Here is a 16,699-nt window from a genome sequence, read left to right on the forward strand (position 1 = left end):
GCTACCTGAACCTGCCCCTTCCTCGTGCCAGTGAGGCAAAGCTACACCCCTCCAACCGACTTAGCGCCCTTTTACACAGAGGGAAACTGAGGCAAGGGGACATGCGCGCGCACCCGCCCGAGTCCCCACCGGGATTCGAACCCGCGGACCCCCCGGTGCTAGAAGTCCCTGAGGCGAAAGCTGAGAGGGGGCGGGGGCGGAGCCGAGCCCGCCCCTTTCCCGCGTACAGCTCCTCCCCCCGTCAGCGTGAGGCGGCGCGCGCGCGCCACCGCCGCCTGTCGGGGTGCGCGCACGCCCAGCGCCGCGCTACTCCACGTCCTTCCGGCGGCGCCCGCGGGTCTCGCTGGGAGCCGTTGGCGAGCGGGCAAGATGGCGGCGGCGGCGGCCTCGCCTCAGGCGCAGCCCGGGCCCGCGGGGGAAGGCGCGGAGGAGGCGGGCCCGGAGGGCGGCGGGCCGGGCGCGGAGGGGGCCGGCGGCGGCGGCGAGGCGGAGGCGGAGGAGTTCGCGTGCCCGGCGCACTGCGGCGAGCTGGCCTGGCGGCAGAACGAGCAGCGCCGCCTCGACCTCTTCTGCGACATCACCCTGGCCTTCGGGGGCGGCGCCGGGCCGCTGCGCGAGTTCCGCGCCCACCGCTCCGTGCTGGCCGCCGCCACCGACTACTTCACCCCGCTGCTGTCGGGCGGCTTCGCCGAGTCGCGCTCCGGGCGGGTGGAGCTGCGCAAGTGGAGCTCGGAGGGGGGGCCCGAGCCGGACACGGTGGAGGCGGTGGTCGGCTTCATGTACACGGGCAGCATCCGCGTCAGCCCGGGCAACGTGCACGAGGTGCTGGAGATGGCCGACAGGTGAGGGGGCGGGGCGGGCAGGAGGTGGGGGTGGGCCGGGGTGGTGGACAGGTGAGGGGGCGGGCCGGGGGGGCAGGGCAGGAGTGGCCGGCAGGAGGTGGGGGTGGGCCGGGGTGGCTGACAGGTGAGGGGGGGGCAGGAGGTGGGGGTGGGCCGGGGTGGCTGACAGGTGAGGGGGCAGGGGGGGGCCGGAGGTGGGGATGGGCCGGGGTAGCTGACAGGTGAGGGGGAGCAGGGTAGGAGGTGGGGGTGGGCCGGGGTAGCTGACAGGTGAGGGGGTAGGCTGGGAAGGGCAGGAAGTGGGCTGGGGGCTTGGGCAGGCAGGGGTGGGCTGAGGTGGCCCACAGGTGAGGGGGGCGGGGAAGGAGGTGGCTGACAGGTGACTGGAGGGAAGAGATTGGCCAGAGGCTGCCTAAGGCAATCTGCCCCATCTCCACCCCCTGCAAAACTTCAATGTGTTACCACCCCCCCCAGTCCTATGGTAGACTTGGCCCGTCCATTTTTCCGTTTTGATCTAGTGCAGCATGGGGTGGCACTCAAATTTGGGGTGGCCAGGCTAAATCTGTCACCCTAGGCAACAGTCTGGTTTGTTTGTAGCTAGAGTGGTGGCTGGGATGGGGCGGGGAGAAAGGCAGGTGAGGGAGCAGAGAGGCACACTGGAGAAAGGTAAAAGCTGGTGTAGCCCAGGCACGCAGGTGAAGGGGCAAGGGAGAAGGTGATGGAGGTGGCTAGTAAGTGAAGTGCGGAGATGATGGGAAATGGTGGGTTGGAGGTGGTGGGCAAGAGAGGGAGCTTGGAGGACCACAGCTACTCATAAAGTGGTTACATTGGAATGAGCGGGGAGGATGCTGGAGCTGGCAGGGGAGATGTGGAGGGATCATCGGTAGTGGGGGTGGAGCAGTGACATGCTCTCCTGAGTCCTTATGTCCTTCCTATAGCAGCAGGATCCTGTTATTCCATCTTCTCATCTCTGTACCCTTGTAATTAGGCCCTTCTCTTCTAGCTAAATTGTACAGCTCCTGAATTCTCTGAAGGTGAAGGGATCAAAGCTTCCCTTCAGGGAGTGGGCACATGTCATGCACAGCATTCCTAACCTCCAGAGAGCTTCCCTGAGCTGCACCCTGGAGATTGGACATACCAAATTCATCTCCCTTAGGAATGATTCACTAGAGGTTACAGTGGACTGGTTGGAGGCATCTGAACTTAAATGTACTGATCTAATAGGTGCCCCCATTCCACCAGCAGTTAATATACCTAGTGAACAGAGCCAGTATTCCAATTTGTCTTGCAGCCCTTGAATGTGTCTATTGGCTACAAGATGGCTAAAGGGAACTGTTAAAAGAACAATTATGTAACATTGACTTCCTAAAGTACATCAGGAACTTGGCTGTTGTGCAGTATAAACACTTATTAATTAAAGATATATGATTGGATTTAACCTCACTCCCCTCAGTTCATGTATTAACTCATCTTTGTTTGCTCTTCAGGTTTTTATTGATGCGGTTAAAGGAATTCTGTGGAGAGTTTCTGAAGAAAAAACTGAATCTCTCCAACTGTGTGGCTATTCATAGCTTAGCTCATATGTATTCCTTGAACCAGCTTGCCCTGAAAGCCGCAGACATGATAAGAAGAAACTTCTGCAAAGTTATCCAAGATGAAGAGTTCTACACGTTACCCTTTCACCTCATCAGAGACTGGCTTTCAGACTTGGAAATCACAGTGGACTCTGAAGAAGTTCTTTTTGAGACTGTCTTAAAGTGGGTTCAGAGAAACGCTGACGAAAGAGAGAGGTACTTTGAAGAACTCTTTAAACTGCTCAGACTGTCTCAGATGAAACCCACTTACCTTACCCGGCATGTCAAATCTGAAAGGCTAGTATCCAGTAATGAAGCCTGTCTTAAATTAGTGTCTGAAGCTGTGGAAAGTCATGCCCTGAGAGCTGAGAACTTGCAGTCTGGTAATTTAAAACATTCTGCTTATCCTGTAGCATTGCTGCCTCGCTATGGGCAGAACATGGATGTCATCATGGTGATTGGTGGTGTGTCAGAGGGAGGGGATTATTTAAGTGAGTGTGTGGGGTATTTCATCGATGAAGATAGGTGGGTAAACTTACCTCACATACATAATCACCTTGATGGACATGCTGTTGCTGTCACAGAATCATATGTTTATGTGGCTGGCTCCATGGAACCTGGCTTTGCCAAGACTGTAGAAAAGTACAACCCCAACAGAAATGTCTGGGAGCAAGTCTCTCATCTGATAACCAGAAAGCATTCTTTTGGCCTCACTGAAGTCAAGGGGAACTTGTACAGTATTGGTGGACATGGTAACTTCAGTCCTGGCTTTAAAGATGTAACCATTTACAATCCCGAGCAAGACAAATGGCACAACCTGGAGTCGGCCCCAAAGATCTTACGTGATGTCAAAGCAGTCACCGTAGAAGATCGATTTGTTTACATTGCTGCTCGAACCCCAGTTGATGATAGTGAAGATGGTTTAAGGGCAGTCATTACCAGATATGACACGGAGACAAGGCACTGGCAAGACATCGAGTCTCTGCCACTCATTGATAATTACTGCTCTTTTCAGATGTCTGTTGCCAACACAAACTTTTACCAGACAGCATCATGCTGCCCCAAGAGTTACCCCATAGATAATGAAGAGGCTAAGAGAAAGATCTCTGGCAGAATACCAGAGGAGATTCTTGAAAGTTTACCTCCAGAAGTTCTTAGCATTGAAGGGGCGGCCATTTGCTATTTTAAAGATGATGTTTTCATCATTGGTGGGTGGAAGAACAGTGATGATATAGATAAGCAATACAGAAAAGAGGCCTATCGTTATTGTGCTGAGAGAAAGCGATGGATGCTTCTCCCTCCCATGCCACAGCCTCGCTGTAGAGCAACAGCCTGCCATGTAAGAATCCCATTCAGATGCTTACATGGTACGCAAAGATACCCTATGCCACAAAATTTGATGTGGCAAAAGGATAGAATACGGCAGATGCAGGAAATACATCGGCATTCTTTAAGCTTGCGAAGAATGCCCCGCTCACAGATTGAGTGCTAATTCATGGAAGACCATTCCTCTAATAAACCTGGTTTAAGAAATACGGTGCTATCTATTTTATAAGGCTCAATACATTGCCATCATATATTAGGATTTGGATAACTGAACTGGTTGCTGGTTTGATGCATAAAAGTCACATCTTTACTTAAATACTGAGGATGGGAAATAGTTAACAAACACTTAAAATCCCGCTTTCTTATGTATCATTGAGAGGAGCATACAGTAGCCCAGGAAAACTAAATTCCTATTAAGGGGATGTGATGAAATGCCTGACACTTTAAGAAAATTTAATGCAGAATCTGTTAATTCTCTTGTCCAACCCTCATTTTCAAGGATTTATATGGAGTTAGTCTGTCAACAGTTCCTTCAATTTAAAAAACAAACAGCTGTATTCTTAAAGCACCAATTTTATTTGCACTTACATATTGATATTCCTTTAGCTTCTCTTCTCCTGAGTAGCTGAAATTCACATACCATTGGCATCCGTGCACTTAGTTATCCAAAACTGAAGGCACATGCAATAGTTAGGAATACCTGTTATATACAAATAAAAGCACAATCTTTTTTCATAAAATTACTTCAGGATGTTTCTCTGTGTGTGTTAAATACTTTGTTTCTGTATATTGTAGAAATGCCAGAGTTTACTTATAACAAATGATTGGTAAAACATCAGAGACTTACTAAAATGGCATTTGAGACAGCACTTGGGATGATTTCACTATCTGGACATCCTTCATGTTTCTGGGTCTCTTCTTTGTCAGCTTGATTAGAAACTTAGACAAACAATCAACCTGATTAAATGAGTGAAAACAGTAAAAATGTTAACAGTAAAAAAGTAACTGTCCACTTCTAAAATATCTGAGGACATTAGGGATTACTAAAAGCAAAATTATTTCATAGCAGGATATTAAAAATGGAGCTACTTTAAGTTTTTTTCCCGAACATGACACACATTTAATTCCAGTAAGAGTTTGAAAAATGAACCTGTATCCAGCCTGCCTTTGACAATCAATACTTTTTTGCCGTCGATATATTTTTCTCTATAAACTTAGAGTAGCAGTGCCGCACTGTTCCCTAACAAATTAGCACTTGTTTCTGTTGAAGTGGAACAATCAGTTCTTAAAATCTAATTGCCAATAAGAAGCTTTTAGGGATCTTAAGCCTTCACAGTCTTCAAATGTTTGAATTCTCCATTTATTCTGTTTGCAGCATTTATAGATGATTGCGGGTGAAATTAAGCTATTTAATTTTTTGACGTCTGAGATTGTTTTATGAATAGGGCCGTGTTGGTTCTAGATTACTTAATACAATATTCTGTAAGGGAAATATCCAACACATTGTCCCATGGAAGTATCATTGCCCGGAAGCAACCATCCAACTAAGCCCTCTCCCCTTATTCTCATTGTGAAAGTTGCTCAATTATTTCTTGTGAATTCCATTGTCCTTTCTACCTCCTCTTCTTCTGAACCTTCCCTTTATTTAACTGTTTGGATTATTTCCACTGTAGGCCTAACTCAGGATTTTAGGGAAAGGAAAGGAGTAGTAACAAGGGTATCCCAAATGTCTACACAGTCAAACATTGCTGAAAAAGCTGCTTACTTTCTAATGTTCATTTTATGGTAGAGTGTCTTAAATGGGGGCAGCTAATTTTGGAAAGCTCTTCTAAACATTTTACCCTTTTTCAAAGTTTAACTTCCTGAACTGACACTTCTCATTTTCCAATTCAGCAGGCAGTCTAGATCATGTCTGAAATACTAGGTAAGTCTTTCAACTGCATGATGTGTACAGGTTTTTCTGACTTGCATATGACCCTTAATATTTCCTCTTGAAATTCACTTGACATTTTCTGTATCATTAACTTGCCTTGCTGTAATATTCAGACTAATCCAGGCTTGTAAAAATTGCCATGAAAATGTAACAGCTCAGATACAATCTAATTATGTGCTAATACCCTCATGCTGGATTTTACTTGGCTTTCGAATTACGCTGCAAGAGCAAGCGGGCAGGTCGAAATTTGCAAGGCAGGCCTCACCTGTTTAAGAGGGGAAATCAGTTAGCTTATTCAAGTTCAAAGCTGACATCCAGAAGTTGTTGGCTCTGAAAGACCTGCATGAATTCATTTGGTAAGGTGCTGAGGAATGTAGTTTATCAACAGTGCTGATAGAGTATTTGGTTGTAAAATATCACGATTATCATATTTTAATTGCAATCTAAGCAAAATCTTCGAGTTGCATATCACCACAGATCAACCTAGGCCAGCGGATGCACAAGCATGATCTTGTTTGGTTATAACAAAAATTAATAACAGCCCTTGCCATGAAATAACTTTTGGCTTTTGTACATCTTAGAGATCTTAAAATTCTTAAATGAAGATGTAAAAATAACTTCATGCCTGGGTGGTCTAACTTGTGAATGCCAGCCCTGGTTTATCATGTGATGCACTTTATCTCACTTCCGGTGTGTTCAGTTTGCATGATGAGTGATGGGCACTATGGAGCATAGTCAATTTCATGGCAGTCTTTTTATAATGCCAGTTCCAGGTGACCTCTTCATTTTTAAATAGGCTTTTTTACATTGAATTTATGTGGCTCAATGGCATATGCGCACGTGTTTTTAAACAAAAAGTCTCACTGCCCTTTGTACACAAAGTAGTTGTTATAAGATGTAGAAAACTTAAAATGTGTGTTGACTGTGGATCTAGCTTAGTCCACTAACCTGTCAGCCATTTAACAAGTTCCTTGTGACCCTTGATTAGCGTAGCGTGGCGGTACATGTAAAACACTCTGGGCACTCTTCAGCTATAGTTACAGCAGGGTAGTTAAACTAACAAGAATCTTACACCTATATCCAGTAAGCATAACTAAACTGACTCCTGTCTCTCTTTCATTAAGAAAAAAATCAGGTAGAATATTCAGACTATTCTGCCGTTTAAGACAATCATACCTTTTTTGCTGTACTAAACACATGCCATGAAATGCATAGTCTATGTCCTATCTTTCTGTTCAGAATATTAGTGAAGTAGCATAAACCTCTGACCAGCTAGACTGGCAGTGTAATCATTTTTAGGTGCCATATGTGTACATAGTATTTTATAACAACCTGAATGGTCTATTAGTAAGTAAATGTTTTGTATGTATTTTTAATACTTCTCTTGCACAAAGTTGGAAGGACACTACCCCAAACATATTGAATATATGCACTAAGTATTCTCTGCTACTGCTTATTGATGTTATCCTCAAATTATTTTTCCATTACAGTAAACAGTAAAATAACAGGACTATTGCATCAATGTATATTTATGTTTACTAGAGGCAGACTGCATTGTGCAGATTAACAAAGTTTAAGGGCCTTTTGACCTGAAATTACAATAGTATACTGTAGTGTTAGACTTGTTTGTAAAGGACCCAGTTAATATACCGGTAAGTGTATTTGTATGGCTTAGCTTTATTTTCAGCCATGTCTCAAATAGAATATAATCATCTTTAATATAACCAGTTTAGGGGAAGCTTCCTAATACAAGCACTCTTGAGGATATAATCCTATAAAGTACATTAATGTTAAATGTAGAAATAACTAGATGTCTGAAGAACATTAATAGTCATAGATATTCCTCATGGATCCACATCACTCTGGATCCCATGACCTATAAGGCAGCTGTTCTCTTCTGTCAGTTTTAGTGCAGGCTTCTGCAATTGCTTGGACAAGCAGTAACCTCCATACCAGGAAGAATTACATTGCTTCCTGTAAGGTAAAGTAGAGTTTCTGTTTGAAACAAAGAATATTGTAATATTTAAGTTCTTGAAACTAAACATTGTTCTAATGTTTTGTTGTAATAAAAGTTTTTTATTTCTCTATTATTGTGGTCTTCCATATGCTTTTTTGCCAGGTATGCACTATTTAGCACTATAACCCATGTTTGTAAATGATAGATGTCTGGCTCCATTGAATGAAACAATTTCCAGGACTGACTATTCCTGTGAGTTTGTATCCAATTGCTTTTATTTTAAAAAGTGAATACATACAGTTCTTGCTTAGAAGACTTTATTAGCTAAGTGGAGCTATTCATACAGGTAGGGTACTTGTCGAAGAGGAGTACTTGACTTCATCTCGCTGTGATAATCCTATAAAGTTGTCTCGTCTGGCAGCATACTCCCCAACATTGGCTAGTCCTGGCACCACACAGCAGCTCAAAGCACTACGGTATATGCTCATGTCATGGGCATCATACCACTCATCAGTCTTTTCATCATAACATTCAACATTGAATGTGGTAGTGAAACCATTAAAGCCACCCACCACAAACAGAAGGTCATCCACCACTTCAATGCCAAAATTACTACGGGGATTAAACATGGTTGGGATTGTACGCCAGGTGTTGGCAACTGGATTGTAGGCTTCTGCACTCCGAAGACGGTTGGCGCCGTCAAAGCCTCCTACCTGTAGACATCAAAGAAATATGGAGTTTACTAGCTGAGGAAGGGCCTGCATTAGGTGGCTGAATTGTTACATGGGTTAGGATTCATGTATATTCAGTAGGCCAAATTCTGTGCATATTCAGCTTCACTGACTAGAAGTGTGAGTATTCAGTACTTCTGAAGATCAGACCCTTAATTCTGCATGTTCACGTACTGCAGACTACTACTTGGTTCTTTCTAGTTATAGTAAAATCTAACTGCCAAAAATGTTTGTTGGAATAGTCAGATTTTACATTCTTACATCTAAAGGAGGCAAAGGCACAGGATGTATATGAGTTAAGTAGAAATAATCCAAAATTCACTTAAAAACTACATGAAGAGAATTGTAAGGTTGTGAAGTCAAGCATTCAAAGTGGGGAAATAAATAAGGTTCCAAGTGCAACATTCTAACAGTATTCCAAATTAATCATATTTCTCAAACACAATACAATTCAGTTTTCTACAACCTTGGATATGTGTAGCCTCTTGTCACAATTGATGCCTACCTGTTCAAAATATTCCATTATCTTTCTGACTTCATATAAATTCTCTTGGATATTTATTTCAATAACTGTCAGTACCAACCTTTCTCAGCTCCATTACCTCCTTAGATGTTACTGGAGGTTAAACAGTTGAGCTATAAACATGACACGTGCACAGCCTATTTTAGGTGAAATTTTGGGGAATGAGACAGCTGAATAGAGTAGTTACCTATTAATTTAGGAGACATTCATATTCTAAACTTTCATTTCCTCTAGATTGTTCATCTGGGGTATGTTGTAAAAATGTTCTCTTCATTGTATACAACATTCTAAGGTTATAGGTCAACTTTTATATTGTATTTGAGGATATTGATCTTACTGCTTGTACACAAAGGGATGAGTATAACTTAGTGCAAAAGTCCTAATCTGGAACTAAATGCCTAAGGAGAATCAGAAAACCCTATTCCATGAAAATGTGAGTAGCTGATGAGTGCACACTTCATTCACTGAAGCAAGAGGAACCTCAGAGTTATGACACCTCAGGAATGGAGGTAGTTCTTAACTCTTAACAAAACATGATGGTTCTTTCAAAAGTTTACAACTGAACATTGACTTACCACAGCTTTGAAACCTTAACCATATAGAAGAAAAATGCTGCTTTCCCTTTATTTTCTTTTAGTTGTTTACATTTAACACAGTACTCTACTGTATTTGGTTTTTTGTCTCTGCTGCTGCCTGATTGTGTACTTCCGGTTCCAAATGAGCTGTGTGGTTCACTGGTCTGTTTGTAACTCTGAGGTTCTTCTGTATGTTCACTACATGTGCCTCCCTCAATTCCCACCTTAACAGCTGCACCATAATTGAGATAGCTTTCCTCCGTATGCTGTATAGGTACAGTCAGAGCCATCCCGTCCATAGGATGAACCAGGGCAACCACTCTGCACTTTGGGGAGCCCCATGCTTTGGGACACAGGGTCCAGGGCAGCCTGGGGGGTTAGCAGGGGGCCTGGTGCTGGCAGCAGCGAGTGACCTAGCCCCAGCCTGCCCCGCCAGCTCCCAGCGTTGCTTGGGGAAGGTGGTGAAAGCTGGAAAGAGGTGGGGCAGGGCAGGGGCTTGGGGGATGGGGTGGAGTGGGGCCTGGGGGGCTGGGGGTTGTCCTGGGCCCGCACCCTCCTAGGGACGGTTCTGTGTACAGTGGTAGCCTATTGCTCATGACACTGGTTAGAAATAAAGACTGAGTAGGGAGCATCCAGGAACAGCATTTCTCAAGGTATTGGACCTGTTAAATGTCTTCAGTAGGACCATGAAAGACATTTCTCCATCAGGGCTAATTCTCTGCCAAACTTCAGTTCAAAGCTGTAGCTGTTAAAATCATTTCAAAACTTTTTTTAGAGGTATGAAGCGGCTCCCATATGAGGAGAGATTAATAAGACTGGGACTGTTCAGCTTAGAAAAGAGACGACTAAGGGGGGAGATGATAGAGGTCTATAAAATCATGACTGGTGTGGAGAAAGTCAATAAGTGTTATTTACTCCTTGTCATAACACAAGAACTAGGAGTCACCAAATGAAATTAATAGGCAGCAGGTTTAAAACAAACAAAAGGAAGCATTTTTTCAAACAATGCACAGTCAGTCTGGGGAACTCCTTGCCAGAGGATGTTGTCAAAGCCAAGACTATTACAAGGTTCAAAAAAGAACTAGATACGTTCATGGAGGATCATCAATGGCTATTAGCCCGGATGGGCAGGGACGGTGTCCCCAGCCTCTGTTTGCCAGAAGCTGGGAATGGGTGGCAGGGGATGGATCATTTGATGATTCCCTGTTCTGTTCATTCCCTCTGGGGCACCTGGCATTGGCCACTGTCAGTAGACAGGATACTGGGCTAGATGGACCTTTGGTCTGACCCCGTCTGGCTGTTCTTATGTTTTATGTTTTAAATGGAGGAAAAATGCATTTTATTCTGCCCCTTCTCAATAAGTGGTTCGTTCATTTTTGCTCAGCCTTGCCTCTTGAAATCTCACCCGTAGACAGAGAGTGAATGAAATGTATGAGCACTGCTCCAGCACTTTAACTAGAGGGAAAGCCACACGTACATCCACCATAATGAAAGCCAACAGCTGTCACCTTACCGCATAGACGTGTTCTCCGTAAGCTATTACTCCTATTCCACTTCTTCTGCTTCTCATTGGTGCGATTAGTGTCCATTGGTTTGTCTTAGCATCATATGCTTCAGCTGTGAATAGGCATTCATTTCCATTGAACCCACCACATATATAGACCTGTTTTAAAAAGATTACAATATTTCTATTTGTGGGGTGTGAAATGAAACGATCCTATTCTGTTTTGGAATATCCTCTTTTCCTGGGCCAGGGTTAATGCAAATGCAGTGATTGACCACGGGGGAACTGAGTTTGGACTTCGGTTTCTTGAGATGGGAGTTCTATAGAAGTACTAGGAATCCTCTAGCTCGGGGAGTTGGGATACCTCGGGGTCATTAAATTATTACATGGGGGTCGCGAGCTGTCAACCTCCACCCTAAGCCCCACTTTGCCTCCAGCATTTATAATAGTGTTAAATTAAAAACACTTTTTTATATATTTATAAGGGGGGGTCGCACTCAGAGGCTTGCTGTGTGAAAGGGGTCACCAGTACGAAAGGTTGAGAACCCCCCACTGCTCTAGCTGAACAGCAGGAGTAAGAGGTTGCAGTCCCCTATTCTAATCTTCTCCACATTCGTATGTTTGTGCCCTTCTGTTCTTGGACAGCCAAGGTCTGTCGTACCGGTGTCTAAAGGGTTAGTTGGGAAGTGGAGAGTGACAGAGAGATCACCAGTCCGGTGGGCGTGTCTGTTACACTTTCCACGGCTACAGCTCCTTTCAGCAAGATTTTCAAAGCTCATCACAAATGTACTTCATAGGCCCTCCTCTCCCCCTCCAAGGACCTGCCATAACCAGGGAAAACAGACCAGTGACGAGCTTCTGAATCAATGGACGAGTTGAATTACAGCTCAGCATTCCTGATTCCTAGTGTCCCCTGCTCTGTGTTACGCGGTCTCAGTACTACTCTGACCTCCAGGATCCTGAGCTGCTGCATTTCCAAACCCTGAAAACATTTAACTTCTACAGATTAATTTTTTTTTAATCATCTTGCTACATGCCTGTCTCTAGCAAATATACCAAATACAAAATATTTTTGCATCTAAAATTGTACTGAAATTATGTGAGCTCTAATGACAGATTTTTGCATGCATAGCTCTATAACAGGAAAAAATATTAACTCAATATTAGCACATGCAGAGTAAGTCTCTCTCCCCTCTACTAGCTTTGGACATCCTAACCACACCTGGGCGTCCGTGGGAGTGCTCACATCAGTCCTGGGACACAGATTTCATCAGCTACGGTCAGAGAAGGGGAGCGGCTACAAAAGGTACCTTTGCTCCTGTTTCCTCTTCATGCTTAACGTTTGTATTTTTCCAATGTTTGTAATTTGAGAAGCTTATGAAAAAAGATTAACAAGCAATGGCCAGCTTGTATCTCCAGACCACGTCTCTACCACTCCTGAAATCAACAGTTGTAGCTCAAAAGCAGAATTTTGCTCTGGACCTGGGTTCTAGTCCCAGCTCTGCCACTGAGCTGCAGGGTGACTGGGCAAACCACTTCCCCTTTACATGCCTCTTGCTTCCCCTTCCTCCCTTTGCCTTATCCATTGAGACGATCAGCTGGAGGTGCTTAGAACAATGGGGCCCTCAGCTGAAGCCCCTACCCTAATACAAAGAATAATGACTGTCCAGGCTATTGTACTTATGGGCGCAGACAGCACCTCCATCAATATATGGTGCTGTATCTTAGGGTTCGTCTACACTGCAGACACCACAGCAGCACACGTACAGAACTGCAGGTGTGCTGCTGCAGCCGTGTAGTATAGACACGTGCTACAGCAACAGAAGGGTTTTTTCCATCATAGCAGTTACTCTACCCTCACAAGAGGCAGCAGCTACATTGATGGAAGAATTCTTCCATGGATCTAGTGGTCTCTATGCCGCAGCTTAGATCAGCTTAACCATGTCTCTGGGAAGTGTGCATTTTCCACACCCCTGAGCGACATTTCTGGGTCGACCTAAGTTTTGGGTGTAGACCAGGCCTTAGTGTTAAGATGTTGTATTTGATCTGGGGGGTTTGCAGGACGTGTGTGCTGGCCTTGGTTCCTTCTGCATTCCAGTAACTCCCAGTGATTCTATAGGCGACTATTACAACATGCACTCTTTAACGCTCCCATGCTACTGACGGCGGCTCTCTTGCTCACCAGAGGGGAGGGCTATGGCAGCAGCTGCATTCCGTAAGCTCAAGTCCTTTTTACCTTTCCGTACAACGTGGTGGCACTCGCGTCGCTTCTCTGTTCGTGCATGGGTGCAATCAGCGTCCACTGGTTTGTCTCTGGCTCGTACCGTTCTGCTGTGTTGAGCCGCACGTAGCCGTCGAATCCTCCCATGGCGTAGATGAAGTTGTTAAGAACGGTGACGCTCACGTAGCAGCGTCTCGAGTGCATGGGAGCAACCTGGTGCCATGTTTTCTTAAGTGGGTCAAACCGTTTGACGCTATTAAAATAGTCCACACTGTCGAATCCTCCAATGATATAGACGTAACCTTTTAAATAGGCAGCACCGTGGTAAGCCCGGGGGCTTTCCTGCTGACACGTGACATTCACCCATCTGTCTGCCCGGGCATCGTACGTTTCAATGGCATTGGTCGGGCTACCCCCACTCCATCCACCAATAGCAAACAAAATTGCATAGGGCAGGCGAGGCCTCGTGAGCGGGTTGGTGAAATCGGAACTTGAGGGGCCGTTCATGTTGAGATCATACATGGCTTTCAGTGCATTTATGATGACAGGCTTGCATTCCTCACTGTCCTTTACATAGTCGTGCATCTTAACGTTGTTCATAAAATACTCAGCATGCATCAGCGCTAGTCGAACCTGGAAAGGCAAAGGGGAGGCGGGAATCAAGATGGAGGGTGGGTGGTCAGGAGAGCCGTCTCCGGGTGATTTTTATGTACTACAGGACTGGCCAGCTAGAAATAGTTCGATTTCAACCATGTCGGAGCAGGGACTCTGAAAGGAAGACTGGCTGGCTGAGAGGCTTATTAATGGGAATACCATACTTCCCAGGCCCTGGGGTGGTTTGTGTGGAGCAGGCTCAGTGTCTGAGTGCAGGCCAAGTGTAAGTCGCTCCTGCTTGCAACGCTTGTCCTAAACCCTAGTGTTGCCTTAGCAAGGATCTCGTGTTGGCCTTTATCCCACAATGCTCATGTGTTCTAATGATAGAACAAGAAGCAATGGGCTTAAACTGCAGCAAGGGAGATTTAAGTTGGACATTAGGAAAAAGTTCCTAACTGTCAGGGTGGTTAAACACTGGAATAAACTGCCTAGGGAGGTTGTGGAATCTCCATCTCTGGAGATAGTTAAGAGCAGGTTAGATAAATGTCTATCAGGGATGGTCTAGACAGTATTTGGTCCTGCCATGAGGGCAGGGGACTGGACTCGATGACCTCTCGAGGTCCCTTCCAGTCCCAGAGTCTATGAATCTATGAATCTACCCATGAGGATAGAATGCTAGAGTGTGTGATTGGTGTGTCTGGGCTCTGGTGGGAGGCCGAATTAAGATTGCAAGGTGGGGGGGGGTCATCCATATTATCTTGTTTTCTCCTGGGTCTCAGTGGTTTAAGTCAGCCCCTCAGGGCAATCTTAACACTGTGTTAACTAAGTTTTGGGGGGATTTAATTTCCTTAGTTTAAAGAAAATTCTTGGTACCACAGTCCAGCTTTCCCCCGCCACAGCCTCTGGCTCCTTGGCAATGATTTGCTGCTATCCTGGTCAGCCCCCGTGCTTGTGCGAAGCTCTGTGGACTCTCCAGGCTCCCTCACAGGGATCTGGTTACAGGATTGGGGCCTAGCTAGCTTGAGTGTGGGAAAATCTTTGCACAGCCGCTATCTGTTATACATTCCTGTGCACTAACTTCAGTTTAAGGAGCTGCTACTCTAGCCCCTTCCAGCGCCATCCACCACTGTTTAGCATGAGAGACAACCAGCAGAAACCTGACCTTAGGCAGCAAGACTGAAATGTACTGTTTCCTGGTTTGGGGCTCATGGGAAATCCATTTGAGAATGGCCTCGAACACTGCATCTTCTTGTTTCACGTTGAGTTCGTCCTTTTCAATGATGTCTTTAAACTCATTGACCGAGAGCTCGAGAAACTCCGTAGACACCTTTACCATTTCCTCGAAGTTATGCAGGATGAACATGTAGGCCGTCTGCCGCAGGTCCGGGCAGTGGTAGTACTCTGTGAACTTGCAGATGCCAATGCAGTTTTCCAAGCACAGCTGAGACTTTAAGAACTCGCAGCACCCCCTGACAATGCCCATTATGTTGAACTGGTCTGCTGCAGCCAGCAGCCGCTCCACGTTGTCAGCAGTGACTGGGACTGTCCTAGTATAGGCATACTCAATAATTAGCTTCATCATGTCCGGGGAAATGCCAGGGATATTATACACTCTCTTCTCCGTGTTGTTCCAGCCACTGGTAAACAAAGCCCTGGAAAAGAAGCAACACTTTAACCAAACAGCCTACACAAAATCTACCGTTTTACGTATACATCCCTTCTTCACCAGCTCCCACTCCAGGTGGATAGACGACTCGGGGATGAGCAATGGCAGGGTGGACCTTTTCACCTTGGGTTTTAAATCTGACTACAGAATAGTGACCAACATCTGATTGGCTTGTTGGCCTGTGTTAAATGAGTTTGGGCCTTGGGGAGAGTTCCCAGGGGATAAGTAGCTGCAGAATGACTGGCTGCCTGGTTGCAGCAGAGACAACGGAGGGAAACTGAAATCTCCTCTGGCTTACGTGGGAGGAAGCCAGGCATCTTGGCAGGGCAGTGTAGGGAATCCCAGAATGGCCCTTCCCATGCTGTTCCTGCTCTGTGGATACATTCTGGACACCAGTTTCCAGGGCTACGGTTAAATATTAGACTGTGGCCTGATACTGGTTTCTAGGCCATTATCGGGACTCTGGCTAGACAATGGATGCCAGTTCCAGGGTTTCCGTCCACCCCAAATCCATTTTAAAACCATTACGCTAGACAAGCAGGCAGTCACTGCGTCTGTTCCCTTGCTTGGCTTGCTTCAAGCACTGACCTAAAGTAGGAACTGCAGCTACATAGGATGTTCTTGTGGGCATTGAACTCTAAACCATTGACTTTGATGACCACGTCACAGAGTTTCCCTTCCAGTCGAAGCTCGTTGAAGACTGTGCAAGCCATGGCGCTCATCTTTCTCTCCATGTGGGGGTGGGAGTACCCCGCTGAAGCCGAGGTGTCATCCATGTCCGCAAGCCTGGAGACAGCAGAAGCAGCTCCTCTCTGAGGCGCTACTGGGCTTTCTCCTTCCCCCTCCTACATGTTCTTTGAAATGCGTATTTAGCCCAGAAGTTCCAGAACATGCCTGATAATGAGATCACTGACAGGGCCGGGTTCTAGAACCTTCCCTGCACTTAGCAGCAGCTGGGACAGTTGCCCTAAATCAATGGGGCTGGCTGCAATGATAACTTGTTTGGCGACTTATATTTGCGTCTCTGCCTTGGAAAAGGGGCCCCCTCCCGCCGCCTCTGCTTGCCTGGCAGCACAGCTACACTGGAGCTTGAATTCCAAATACGTCTGATGTTTCACAGAGACCGAGCAATGGCTCTCAGCCTTGTGGGATTGCATAATGACGTCTATGGAGACAGTTTTACTCCATCGGGAGCGTCTTAACCATTATTATGCCCATTTTACAGATGGGGAAGCTACAGCACAGAGAGCTTA

At 45.8% G+C, this 16,699-nt stretch overlaps 2 protein-coding genes across 4 annotated transcripts; one reads left to right on the forward strand and one right to left on the reverse strand.

The window, feature by feature from the left end:
• The first annotated feature begins 369 nt into the window (after positions 1-369).
• Positions 370-7,762, forward strand: KLHL11 (kelch like family member 11). Its single transcript, XM_044999934.1, has 2 exons — positions 370-842; positions 2,330-7,762. Exons 1-2 carry the CDS (start codon positions 370-372, stop codon positions 3,906-3,908), a joined length of 2,052 nt encoding a protein of 683 aa, XP_044855869.1. The 3' UTR covers positions 3,909-7,762.
• On the reverse strand, positions 4,589-16,326 carry KLHL10 (kelch like family member 10). 3 transcript variants are annotated; one of them, XM_044999625.1, is made up of 6 exons: positions 16,035-16,326; positions 14,943-15,432; positions 13,202-13,819; positions 10,975-11,124; positions 8,205-8,345; positions 4,589-4,699 (listed from the first exon to the last, which is right to left on the reverse strand). In XM_044999625.1, exons 1-6 carry the CDS (start codon positions 16,220-16,222, stop codon positions 4,589-4,591), a joined length of 1,698 nt encoding a protein of 565 aa, XP_044855560.1. In that variant the 5' UTR covers positions 16,223-16,326. The 3 variants fall into 3 exon arrangements, with proteins under 3 accessions (XP_044855560.1, XP_044855561.1, XP_044855559.1); XM_044999626.1 differs by lacking the exon at positions 4,589-4,699 and adding an exon at positions 7,623-7,649; XM_044999624.1 differs by lacking the exon at positions 4,589-4,699 and having other exon boundaries at positions 7,942-8,345.
• Positions 16,327-16,699: the final 373 nt, after the last annotated feature.

Source organism: Mauremys mutica, chromosome 25 (genome assembly GCF_020497125.1).
Source record: "Mauremys mutica isolate MM-2020 ecotype Southern chromosome 25, ASM2049712v1, whole genome shotgun sequence".
NCBI classification, from domain to species: Eukaryota; Metazoa; Chordata; order Testudines; family Geoemydidae; genus Mauremys; species Mauremys mutica.

Bases quoted from the DNA above. Each gene is read 5' to 3' on its own strand.
- KLHL11 (XM_044999934.1), top strand. From the start codon at position 370: ATGGCGGCGGCGGCGGCCTCGCCTCAGGCGCAGCCCGGGCCCGCGGGG. The intron at 843-2,329 runs GTGAGGGGGCGG...TTTGCTCTTCAG, and splicing joins GTGCTGGAGATGGCCGACAG to GTTTTTATTGATGCGGTTAA.
- KLHL10 (XM_044999624.1), bottom strand. From the start codon at position 16,222: ATGGATGACACCTCGGCTTCAGCGGGGTACTCCCACCCCCACATGGAG. The intron at 15,433-16,034 runs GTCAGTGCTTGA...CTTCTTTTCCAG, and splicing joins AGCTGCAGTTCCTACTTTAG to GGCTTTGTTTACCAGTGGCT. The intron at 8,346-10,974 runs GTAAGGTGACAG...TGATGTCTACAG, and splicing joins ACGGAGAACACGTCTATGCG to GTAGGAGGCTTTGACGGCGC.